Source organism: Myxine glutinosa, chromosome 3 (genome assembly GCF_964187855.1).
Source record: "Myxine glutinosa chromosome 3, kmMyxGlut1.1, whole genome shotgun sequence".
Lineage (NCBI taxonomy): Eukaryota > Metazoa > Chordata > Myxini > Myxiniformes > Myxinidae > Myxine > Myxine glutinosa.
The window spans coordinates 22,793,464-22,806,056 of NC_136263.1; the positions used below are offsets into that span (position 1 = coordinate 22,793,464).

The 12,593-nt window shown below is 40.9% G+C and overlaps 1 protein-coding gene across 1 annotated transcript in view; it reads right to left on the reverse strand.

Annotated features, from left to right (window-relative positions):
* The window catches only part of LOC137423760 (janus kinase and microtubule-interacting protein 3-like), a 225,009-nt gene that overhangs the window by 23,147 nt on the left and 189,269 nt on the right, over nt 1-12,593 (reverse strand). The window contains exons 12-19 of the mRNA XM_068111243.2: nt 11,498-11,587; nt 8,601-8,663; nt 8,172-8,270; nt 7,810-7,908; nt 5,691-5,744; nt 5,535-5,600; nt 3,376-3,444; nt 1,775-1,852 (exon numbers count right to left, since the gene is read on the reverse strand). Coding sequence (XP_067967344.2) covers nt 1,775-1,852; nt 3,376-3,444; nt 5,535-5,600; nt 5,691-5,744; nt 7,810-7,908; nt 8,172-8,270; nt 8,601-8,663; nt 11,498-11,587 — 618 coding nt within the window. The remainder of the gene's footprint in view (nt 1-1,774; nt 1,853-3,375; nt 3,445-5,534; nt 5,601-5,690; nt 5,745-7,809; nt 7,909-8,171; nt 8,271-8,600; nt 8,664-11,497; nt 11,588-12,593) is intronic.

A 12,593-nucleotide genomic window follows, 5' to 3' on the forward strand; every position in this document is an offset into this window, starting at 1 on the left:
TTGGAATTATGTTGAAATTATTCTAGATTTTGTTAATGTGACCTTTAAAAGAAACAAAAACCACATTTGACATTTCGAAACAAATACATTGATCCTTGAAAGTGATGTAAACTGATATCGAACTCAATTCATGGACAGTACTGTGTTAAACTTCTGTACGTTTTCCAGAAGTATCTCTTTATTTTGCACATTAGCCAAAAATTTTTTATAACAAAAACAAAAGTTAAATTATGACTGGGATTATGGACAGTAAAATTACAGTTCAGTACTTCGTGTAACCCCCACGAGCATTCAGGAGAGCACGTACACGTTGAGGCATGCTGTTCATGAGATTTGCCAAGGTTTGGACAGGAATCGCTTGCCATGCAGTGACAATAGCCTGCTGCAATTCACGCACAGAGGTCGGCTGCTGGTCCAAGTGGTCGATTTGATGCGTTAATTCTGCCCACAAGTTCTCTATCAGATTCATATCCGGGGACATGGCAGGCCACTCCATATGCTCTACACCACGGTCAGCAAGAAAGTGTTGGATCATGCGAGCACGATGAGGCCGTTCATTGTCAACTTGGAAGACAAAGTTTCCTCGAAAGGCTGCACGAGCAAATGGAAGCAATGTTTCTTCCAGAATGGCCCTGTACTTGAACTGGTTCAGGTTTCCATTCAGAACAACCAGGTCAGTTTTGCCCCTTGCATGAAAAGCAGCCCAAACGGTCACCCCACCACCTCCAGCTTGGACTCTTGGCACTATACAATCTTTGTTGTAGGCTTCATGCACTTGTCTGCACACTCGGACGCGACCATCTTGACGATAGACCAGAAATCTAGACTCGTCACTGAAGATCACGTGATTCCAGTGTCCTGGCTGCCATTGACGGTGCTCTCTGGCCCACTGCAATCGGCGCTGGCGGTGTTGTCTGGTCAGGCGTGGCTTTCTTAGGGGAGGCCTGGCAGGATAGCCTGCTTGAACCAGTCGTTGGTTGACTAGCCTTCTGGATACAGGCACATTTGTCAGTTGCTGCCACTCAGCCCTAAGCCGATTAGCTGACTTGGTATGGCCATTGCAGACTAACCGGTGCAGCTGGCGATCATCCCTCCTTGTGGTTCTGCGGGGACGTCCTGGCCTCGGTATTGGAGTAGGGACACCCCTCTGAGCATTTCGTTTCAGGATCTTTGACACCTGACCTTGAGTAATGCCATACTGCCGAGCAATAGCACGCTGTTTCATGCCGTAATTTCGTAAAGCCACCACTCCATGACAAACAGCATTGTCGAGTTGACGGACCATCTCCAGAGGAAGCGGCAATAACTTTTGGAGACGTGCAGCAGTTGTTTTCCACTAATACAGAACGCAACAACCCTTGTATACCCGACTGTGAAGCCAATCATCAAATGCACCTGTCCGTACATTTTGCCACGCCACCTGTGATATAATCCTGTTGTTGACTTCTTGCTGCGACAGACAATCAGTGACATGGTTCTTTTAACAAATAAATCACCAAAGTGTAAAAGAAACTCACTAGATTGATACACTGAGTTAAGAAAGTAAACCCAAGTCAAGAAAAAAAAAATATTCCATATTAAATGCCGAGTCTGTATATACGTACATAGATAGTGCACAACACTTGTACTGAAATCAACCAGAGCACTGGGATCAGTTCACTGGGCAAAAGGACAGAACTGGATTTTAATCAGAAATAAATGAACAACTGCTGGAACCCTATTGGTGGAATTATTGCAACAGATATTCTTAAATAAAATTGTCGGAAAATCCTACCATCTGCGCTTGGTCAAGGGTTTGTTTTCGATAATCGAGTTCTTCCTCCAAGTAGCCTTTCTGTTTTATAAACAGTTCCTAGGAGATAAGAAACAAATGCTCATGTGATTACAGATTCATCATTCTTTCAGCATTTTCTTTTTGAAATGAACGCATTTTCTGGATTTAATCAAAAGTAACATTTCTAAGTATGGATTCCCTTCCTTTCTCCTGTCTTTCTAGTTTCCAAAAGCAAACAAAGTGGGATCATTCATTACAACCACTTGACTTCTGGTACTAACAACACCACTTTACCAGAAGAGTGGGTACTCAATCAGTTGTTGGGATGTAATTGATAGAAGATGAATATCTGTGCACAAAGATAAAACCCTCTCCATATTAAGAGAACAGAAATTGTTACAACAGCCAAGTTAGGCCTGGGAAGAGGCATCTTTTGTTTTCGCCAATAGAGAAGCAATATTGGTCTCTATCCTTTGTGACTGCTTGATTGAGGTGTGATCTGTGAGTCGGAGTGCTTCACACACTTAAAGCTCACACTATCCCTCCTTATTCTGCATGTGGTAACCTGTTTGTTTTTGTGGTTGTTTTTTGCATACAAGATCGAGGCTCGTGTTAGAGCTAACATTGATCACAAAAAGACAAACTGACATAAAACGTAAAACATATGATAAAGGGAGAGCAAGTTGGAGAGCAAGGACATCGGGAGCTCTGTGGGAGGGAGAGGGCTTGGTGGGAGGAGGCATGGGAAGTGGGGAGGGGGGTGGGAGAGGTTAAAAAAAAACACATGGACACGGCTAGGACTTCCAGGAAAGAAGTCGGAATTTCAAAAAACTGTATCTGGGGTGAATTAGCGGGGGTAGAAAAGATCAAGGTTTTGGATGGGGGAAGATGAGAGATGGTGGTGAACAGGTGTTTTAAAGACCTGGAGGGAGGAGTGGGATTGAAGAGAGTGAGGGAGTTTGTTCCAGAGGTGGGAGAAAAGGGGAATGAAAGAGTGAAGGTGAGCAGAGAGCCTAGATTTTGACACTTTAACCAAAAGAGCGTTGCAGACAGATCTTGTGCGACCTGTAGGAGTATTTGGGGGACAGAGCACAGAGAGAGCTGGGGGAGCAAGGCCGGAGAGGAGTCGGTAGAAGATAGAAAGACCACCAACCTGCCTGCGGTGAGTGAGTGAAAGGCCCTCGGAGTTATGGGTTTGGAAAAATCTAGCAGCACAATCAACAAAAGGCTCAGCAAACATGGAGCAATTCAAGAACCCCCAGTTCCAAAGTCACGGGTAAAGTTGCTCTTTACAGGGATGTATAAGGAAGATTGCATCCAAAAAGTTTTAAACTCATTCTTATTTCTCATACATATTAGCCAAAACATGATTACATGACGCATTAAAGCAGACTGAAGAAATTAATATTTGATGCATTATCACAATACAAGTATAATGGAGGCGGAAGGCCCGTACTCTAGACAGAGCTTTGGTTGGAGTGTTCAGAAGTTGATGGAACATCTCAAGGCCTGAAGCTGACCTGAACAGATCACCAGATTGTCACAGATCGCGATAAACATGAAGCGAATGAATTTAGGAAAGGTAAAGTGAATGTTCCAACCTTGTCCTTCTCAAGATCAACCATCTTCTGCTGCAGTGCAGTTTCTGTTCCCTCGATTTGCTTCAAAAACTGAACGGGACATGGAGTGGTGAACAAAGAAAAAAAAATAGACAATTTGGGTGAGAAAAAGGTGAAGCCTGTGAGTAAAAAAAATAGAGCTCGAAAACTGAGGATTCGAAAGGTGTTAATGAGTAAGAAAGTGTGGAAGAAGTGTGAAGTAACACAAAAAATAAATAATATAATAGCAAAGAAATTACACAATTTTAAATGAACCGAGTTGTTGTTGGAGAAAATGCAAAACAACTCAGTAAATGTGATGGTAAGCGGTGGTGCATTGTGGGAACGGTGGTGTTGTGATTAAGATATACGAGTTCACATTTGGCATCATTAATTCTAAATGGGTTGGATTCTAACCTCTGAAAAACCAGCTGGCTCACCGATGATCTTAAGGGAGGAGGTGAACTAACCGGATGACCTGGTCTGCTTTACATGTGACACCAGGTCATGATTCATGCCAGGCTCTCCAAACCCGCTCAGGGCAACTTCCGGTGGCCATTGCTCTCGTCCCCTCGAAAAACAAATAAATAAGGACGCTCCCCAGCGTTCAGGGCACGTACGTGCAACTCTTTGCTCTTATACGAGCCTCGACTTAGTATACAAAAAAAAGTACAAAAAAAAAACAACTCACTATCGTGACGTCATCAGACAAATGCAAAGCAAAATTTCTGCATTCTACATCTATCGACCCAGAGGGCCTTGAAGCTGGCGCTGAACAAACTGACCATAATGGACGTTTACAATTAAATTCTCCAGAATGGATGATCGCATTGTGAATTTGTTTTTTAAGAAACAACAAAAATACGCATTTCAATGTTCATGAAATCACCCCTGTTTGTCTGTCTGTCTATCTGCCTGCCTGTGAGCAGGATTTCTCAAGAAGTTGTGGACGGATTTGGATGAAACCTGGTGGATGAGTTGGGTGTGTGACACAGATGAATTGAAAAGACTAGCAACGGTACCCGCCCTATGGGCGGGGCTTCAATTGGGAGGCCCAAATAAAAAGGCAAAATATCAGAAATTGAAGGCTTTTTTTATTTTAAACAATTTATATAAACATCCGTCAAGTCAAATCACACGCAAATCATCAAAATCTAAACAGTATTTGTAGAATTTCAATAAAAGCCACATCACTGTTCATATCGGTAAATATTATTCCATCGTGTTTTGAAAAACTAAAAAATTGGAAAATTGGAAAAATTGAAAATTTGGAAAAAAATTGGAAAAACAATATAGCCTATTTTACCCCAGGGGGTCCAGGGATTACCCACCCAAAATATCGTTGCGATCGGTTCAGCCGTTTTTGCGGTACCTGGGAACAGACAGACAGACAGACATTTGGTGAATTAATTATAGTAAGATTTTGGTGTAGGTTCCGCATCCAGATATGATAATTTTTTAATTCTCTAAATGATTCTTCACCATTGAGAGATGGGGCCAAAAACGATATATTGTGATTACATTTTGAATTTGAATTTTTTTTTTATATTTCAATTAAATTTTTATATATTAACTAAGTTAATTAAATTTTATTTCATTAAAAAATTAATTAGAATTAAAAAGAATTAAAAAAGTTAATTAAATATTAAATTTAAATTGATTAAATTGAATACATTTTGAAAAAAAGATTTTGGTAAAGATCCGCATGGAGATCGGGCCTATCAGTGGGATACACAATGTGAACTGTTTTTTAGCCTTGTTTTTAAATGTGACATCCACCAAATGTGTCCTTTGTTATACCAAGAGTCATTATAAGGAGTTTTCCTTCCAACAGGACTCCACTGTATCTGAATTGTGTGGCCAGACTCATCTGAACAAGACTAATCCCGTCATCACGGGGGTACATTGGGCCTCATTATAGGATGCCCAGTGGCGTGCCTCGTCTCCAGGACACCGGGTTACCATGGGGTGTTCAGGGAATGTGTCAAACAATGGCTTGGTGTGGAAAAGGTTGTTGCGCTACCCAATAAACGTCATGAAGCAAACAAGAAGGATTTCATTAAAAAAAATTTTTTTAAAGAATACTGTACGAAGTTCTAAAGCCTTTAGTGTCTTCATTGTCCGAAACGACTTTATCCTGACGAGTGATAACGTGATCCTACCTTTTCTGCCAGAGTGAGAATGACTCTGGCATGGATGACAGTTACTTGTTCGTTGTTTGAAAGGTTCTAAAAGAGGGTAATGAGTAACACAATGTTAGTGAAAACATACAAAGAAAATCCATAACAAAATAGCACGATAAAAGTAAGAGTACTTACTCCATTATCTCCCAAAATGTCCAATGTTTTCAGCAGCTCGGGAATAGAAACTTCCTAAGAGCATTGACGGGTTGCGTTAGCAACGGAATAAGGTGCAGACACGCATGTCGAACTATGAAACACGTTGAACAGGCTCTACCAACGAGATACTCACAATACTCCAAAATAAAAGGAAACTTCTTTGATTTTTCCGTTATATAATAAGAAACTATTATTAGAAAAAACATTCTTTATTTATTAAAAAATGTATTTATTAAAAATCTAATAAGCGCTGGCATGTCTTGGATTATTGTATCTCGGTTGTATAACCTTTTGAATAGGCCTCGTTATGGTGGTGCAAGTACGGTGGCATCAACAGGTCATTGGGTGTTGTTGAATATGCATTTAGAAACTGAAGATATCAAGGCAGTGAAGTTATGAATCTACATGATATAGTGAAGTTATGAATCTACATGATATCGTGAAGTTATGAATCTACATGATATAGTGAAGTTATGAATCTACATGATATCGTGAAGTTATGAATCTACGTGATATAGTGAAGTTATGAATCTACATGATATCGTGAAGTTATGAATCTACATGATATCGTGAAGTTATGAATCTACATGATATAGTGAAGTTATGAATCTACATGATATAGTGAAGTTATGAATCTACATGATATAGTGAAGTTATGAATCTACATGATATCGTGAAGTTATGAATCTACGTGATATAGTGAAGTTATGAATCTACATGATATAGTGAAGTTATGAATCTACGTGATATCGTGAAGTTATGAATCTACGTGATATAGTGAAGTTATGAATCTACATGATATAGTGAAGTTATGAATCTACATGATATCGTGAAGTTATGAATCTACATGATATCGTGAAGTTATGAATCTACGTGATATAGTGAAGTTATGAATCTATGTGATATAGTGAAGGTATGAATCTACATGATATAGTGAAGTTATGAATCTACGTGATATAGTGAAGGTATGAATCTACATGATATCGTGAAGTTATGAATCTACATGATATAGTGAAGTTCTGAATCTACATGATATAGTGAAGTTATGAATCTACATGATATCATGAAGTTATGAATCTACGTGATATAGTGAAGTTATGAATCTATGTGATATAGTGAAGGTATGAATCTACATGATATAGTGAAGTTATGAATCTACGTGATATAGTGAAGGTATGAATCTACATGATATAGTGAAGTTATGAATCTTCATGATATAGTGAAGTTATGGATCTACATGATATAGTGAAGTTATGAATCTACATGATATAGTGAAGTTATGAATCTACGTGATATAGTGAAGTAATGAATCTACATGATATAGTGAAGTTATGAATCTACATGATATAGTGAAGTTATGAATCTACATGATATAGTGAAGTTATGAATCTACGTGATATAGTGAAGTTATGAATCTACGTGATATAGTGAAGTTATGAATCTACATGATATAGTGAAGTTATGAATCTACGTGATATAGTGAAGTTATGAATCTACGTGATATAGTGAAGTTATGAATCTACGTGATATAGTGAAGTTATGAATCTACATGATATAGTGAAGTTATGAATCTACGTGATATAGTGAAGTTATGAATCTACGTGATATAGTGAAGTTATGAAGCTACGTGATATAGTGAAGTTATGAATCTACATGATATAGTGAAGTTATGAATCTACATGATATAGTGAAGGTATGAATCTACATGATATAGTGAAGTTATGAATCTACGTGATATAGTGAAGGTATGAATCTACATGATATAGTGAAGTTATGAATCTTCATGATATAGTGAAGTTATGAATCTACATGATATAGTGAAGTTATGAATGTACATGATATCGTGAAGTTATGAATCTACGTGATATCGTGAAGTTATGAATCTACATGATATAGTGAAGTTATGAATCTACATGATATAGTGAAGGTATGAATCTACATGATATAGTGAAGTTATGAATCTACATGATATAGTGAAGTTATGAATCTACATGATATTGTGAAGTTATGAATATGATATAGTGAAGTTATGAATCTACATGATATTGGTGATTAGCTTACAAATCCATTGTCGGTGTAGTTGGTGTGATGATCTTACCGCCATGCCTTCAGCTACACAGAATTTCTGCAATGGACCCCCTCCTTGCGGACAAGGCAATGGAGCAAGGATGAGGGTAGGAGAGGTTCGCTCACGCTCCTGGAGAAGGGACGAATACACCGCCAGACATTTTTTATTGTCTGCCCTTTTTACGGATGTTTGTATTCCAAGTACAGTGCTGTCACCCACAGTGGGTCAGTGGTTACTTGTGTATGACGGCTAGGGGGATGCACAAACTGTGAGGTTCTCCTCAACCATGAGATAATACCGACAAAATTTAGTGCAAAATTCCAGAGCAAATGACGAACGAAAGCCGTCAGGCAAACCTCCCTGAAATCAAATACGAGTACTCTGATACGGACCTCTAACTCCAGGATGCGAAACTCCAAAAGCTCGTTCTGCTCACGGACGTCCTGCAGTTCTCTCCACACCCGTGCGCTATCACCCTCTGTCCGCCAAATCTGCACGCGAGGCCCAAAGGATGGCAATGGATTTGAGCAACTAATCAAGAAATTTCTTTTTTACTCCGACGAAGAGCTAAAGCTCAAAACGTCAGTCGATGCACCTCGTTTCCAATGACAGTAAACGTACTCGGACAAACTTTCAGTTGATAAAATCCATCGTTAGGTTCTCTGACAGAAGCCTTCATAGATATCAGTATTCCGTGTCCATGAGAATATCGACTGTGTCGCTGCTTCCTCCAATAGTAACTTCTACACGTTTAAAGCTTTGAGGAATTTTTTTTGGTGATGTTATGGACATGTATGGCTTATAAAAGGCAAATCACTCACCTTATCCTGGAGTTCTCGATTTCTCTGGTGCAATTCCTGCTTCTCATCAATACACTTCAACTCCTGCCAAAAATGCATTCCTCAGTTTGCTTCTGCAGGGTTCATTTCAGAACATGCTGTTCCTGATGTTCAAAGCGTTACCTTTATTATACCACACGGCATCTTAGCGCCCACCTTTATTCAACCGAAGAAATTCAAGTCACCCGTATCCATATGACATCACAGGCATGACAGGCAGGTCACCATGCAATGAAGACGATTAGTGATCCAGCTTGGGTTTTTTTTATCATAAATCTGAGAGTGATGCAGTTAATATTCAAGAATTCCTGATTTCTCCCTCCCCAGGGAGGAGCTCCATTTCGAGAAGCTCGGAATCCTTAACACTCCGCTCCCTTTGGCTGGATTTTGAACCCACTACTTCTAGGATGATTCTTCATACCACACGGCCATGGCAGTACTCAATTGATACTTTTGTGAGCCCTGTAAGATATTGCAAAAGGAGGATGCCCAGTGGCGTGCCTCGTCTCCAGGACACCGGGTTACCATGGGGTGTTCTGGGAATGTGTCAAACAATGGCTTGGTGTGGAAAACGTTGTTGCACTACCCAATAAACGTCATGAAGCAAACAAGAAGGATTTCATTTTAAAAAAATTTAAAAAGGAATACTGTACGAAGTTCTAAAGCCTTAAGTGTCTTCATTGTCCGAAACGTCTTTATCCTGACGAGTGATAACTTGATCCTACCTTTTCTGCCAGAGTGAGAATGACTCTGGCATGGATGACAGTTACTTGTTCGTTGTTTGAAAGGTTCTAAAAGTGGTCAGGGTTAGGATCATACTTTTGTGAGCCCTGTAAGATATTGCAAAAGGAGGATAGCTGGATCAATATCATAATTGTGGCAAAAAATATCTTTCCATCAAGAATAGCACATTGTCGGGAGATGAAACTCGTCATGTGGAACATGTCTGACCAATCACACACTTCATGAGAATCATAGAGTTGGAATTGTTATCAATAGTTGGCAGGCATCTTCCACCTTAGTCGATGGAATTATGGAGTCACATTTACGTTTCTCCATCCACAGTCCACCAGTTTGCTGGTGCCAATGCAGAATCCTTCCTTAGCTATTCTCAGTAACGTTGAGTCTGCTGGTTCGGGTAGCAATTTGAATTTGGCCATGGTGCTGCCGATAGTTCGCCAACTCTTAGCAAAGGACACCATTGGATCTTTAACATCCACCAATGAATGCTGGCAGATGGGAAGCCCCTTAACATCCATGAGAGGGATGGCACACACATTGAAGAGTCACCATGCCTGCGAAACACCAGGAAGACAGTCTCCAGCTGGGTCAGGATTCAAACCCAATCATATGATTGCCATGATTGCCACCGTCTGTCTGGAAGTGTTCCCCCATTGGAGGAAGACCCTCTCGTGTTCAGGCCGTTGGTGCTCTGACTGCCCCGGAAGCATTGACGAAAAGAGAGTGGCAATCATATGCATGGGAAAATGGCGTGCTCAGTCAGGGTCACACAGATAGCTCAGATGGCAGAGCACTGGTACCGGTTTTCCAGAGGGCCTGGGTTCAATTCCTGGTCTGGGCATGTAATTTCCCCACATATATCAATTTAACCATTCATCCACCTGGAACTTCTCAATCCGGTAAACCCTAGACCTGGTTAGATTTTCAGATGTGGAGCAAACAGCGCCTTCCATTCAGTTCTTCACGATTTCGGACCAGAAACTGTTATTTATAAAGAAGATTCCAAATATGTTCCTGACACAAATGGAACGCCATATTTGTGCTCCTAATCATCGAGACGCGGCACCAACTTTATCACCTCCTTCATTTAACACTAAATACTCGGTCACAGCACGATGTACGTGTTACCGTTCACTCTACGTACGTGTTTTTTTTTTTTTTTTTTTGTATACTGAATCGAGGCTCGTGAAAGAGCTAACATTTACTTCACAAACAAATCAACCAGACAAACAAAATATATAAAAAGAGGGAGCGGAAGACAAGATGGGGAGAGAAGGGGAAGCACACAAACACAACATTTGAGAGCAGGGAGATGTGTGGAAGGGAGAGGGCTTGGGGGGAGGAGGCGTGGGAAGGGGGGGGGGAGGGAGGGAGAAGTATAAAACACAAGGACACCAAAGACTTCCAGGACAGAAGTTGGTATTTCAAAAAAGTGGAATTGGGGTGAAATTAGCGGGGGTAGAAAAGATCAAGGTTTTGGATGGGGGAAGATAAGAGATGGTGGTGAACAGCTGTTTTAAAGACCTGGAGGGTGGAGTGGGATTGAAGAGAGTGAGGGAGTTTGTTCCAGAGGCGGGAGAAAAGAGGAATGAAGGAGTGAAGGTGAGCAGAGAGTCTTGATTTTGGCAGTTTACCATAAGAGGGTTGCAGGCAGATCTTGTGCGACCTGTAGGAATATTTGCGGGACAGAGCCCAGAGAGAGCTGAGGGAGCAAGGCCAGAGAGGAGTCGGTAGAAGACGGAAAGACCACCAACCTGCCTGCGGTGAGTGAGTGAGAGGCCCTTGGAGTTAGCTTCATCGCGGGAGATTCCAATGATTCTGAAGTTCAATGTAACAACTGAATTTCAAAGTTCAATGTAATGTTAGTGTTACCGTTCAATGTAACACGTACGTAGTAATGGAAGATTCACAGGTTTTAGGAATACCCTTTTGTACTGGCACATCTGCTTCCAATGAACAGCTTGAACGAGCCTTCTTCGTAACGTTTTTAGTCACTGCCAGCAATTTAAGGCCAAAAATCCTTCCCATAGCCAAGGAATTATTAATATTTAATAAAAAAATGATTTAATGCAAATATATTTTGATGATTTCCTGATTTAACTATTTCCATTTATAAAACCTTAAATCCCCAAACGTACGTGGTCTTTCCCTTGGTCCAGGAGGGCCTTCTGGAGATCTTGCACTTTTTCCTGGCAGCGGTTCAGATCAGAACGTAACCGCTCACGAATCTGAACAACAACAAAAAACCCACCATTTGGGTTCAGCATGAGTCTGTTAGAGTTAGGGTCATCAGCAGGGTTAGGGTTAGGCTTAACGTCAGAGTTAGGATTAGGGTCAAGGTTGGAGTTCAGGTCAGGATTAGGGTCAGGGTCATCAGCAGGGTTAGGGTTAGGCTTAACGTCAGAGTTAGGATTAGGGTCAAGGTTGGAGTTGAGGTCAGGGTTAGGGTTAGGGTCAGAGGTAGAGTTAGGGTTAAGGTTGGGTTTGAGGTCAGGGTTAGGGTCAGGGTTGGGTCATCAGCAGGGTTAGGGTTAATGTCAGAGTCAGGGTTAGGGCCAAGGTTGGGGTTGAGGTCAGGGTCAGGGTTAGCATCAGGATCAATGTTAAGGTCAGTACCAGGGATCATGTTGTTTTTGTTAGTTGTTGAACTTACAGGAGAGATATTTATGTGGTAAATAAATGCTTTAATCATCATCATCATCATCATCATCCACGTTTATGGAAGTAAAGATAGTTCTGTAGATGTAGATCTTCTGATCTATGCATGGTACTTGGTTAAATTGGTCTTGTAGTTTTGAGTGCTCATGGGTGATGGGTCAGTGCAAGTTGAATCTCTTATCCCAAAAAACCTTGTCTAGACCCCGTTTGAAAGCTTCAACAGTTTGAGCATCCAGAACATTCTAGGGAAGACTGCTCCAGTCTTTAACTACCTTCTGACTGAAGAAAACTTTCCTCACTTCGAACCTGCACCTTTGCACGAGGAGTTTAGAGAGTGGCCTCACGTTGAAAGGTATTCCGCAGGAGTGAAACATGCTGCAGTCTAATCCGGTCGATTCCATGTCTATGCCATTCAATTGATAAATGGGAATGTAAACCTGTGTAAACCTGCCAATTCTGTGTTTGTTTCCAAGTATTGTGTACCCAACTCCAACCCCTCACTCCCGATACCTACGCTAGCCTCATATCCAACTGCTCCTGGATACTGTGTCTTTCTCACTTGAGAAGTTGGAGAGA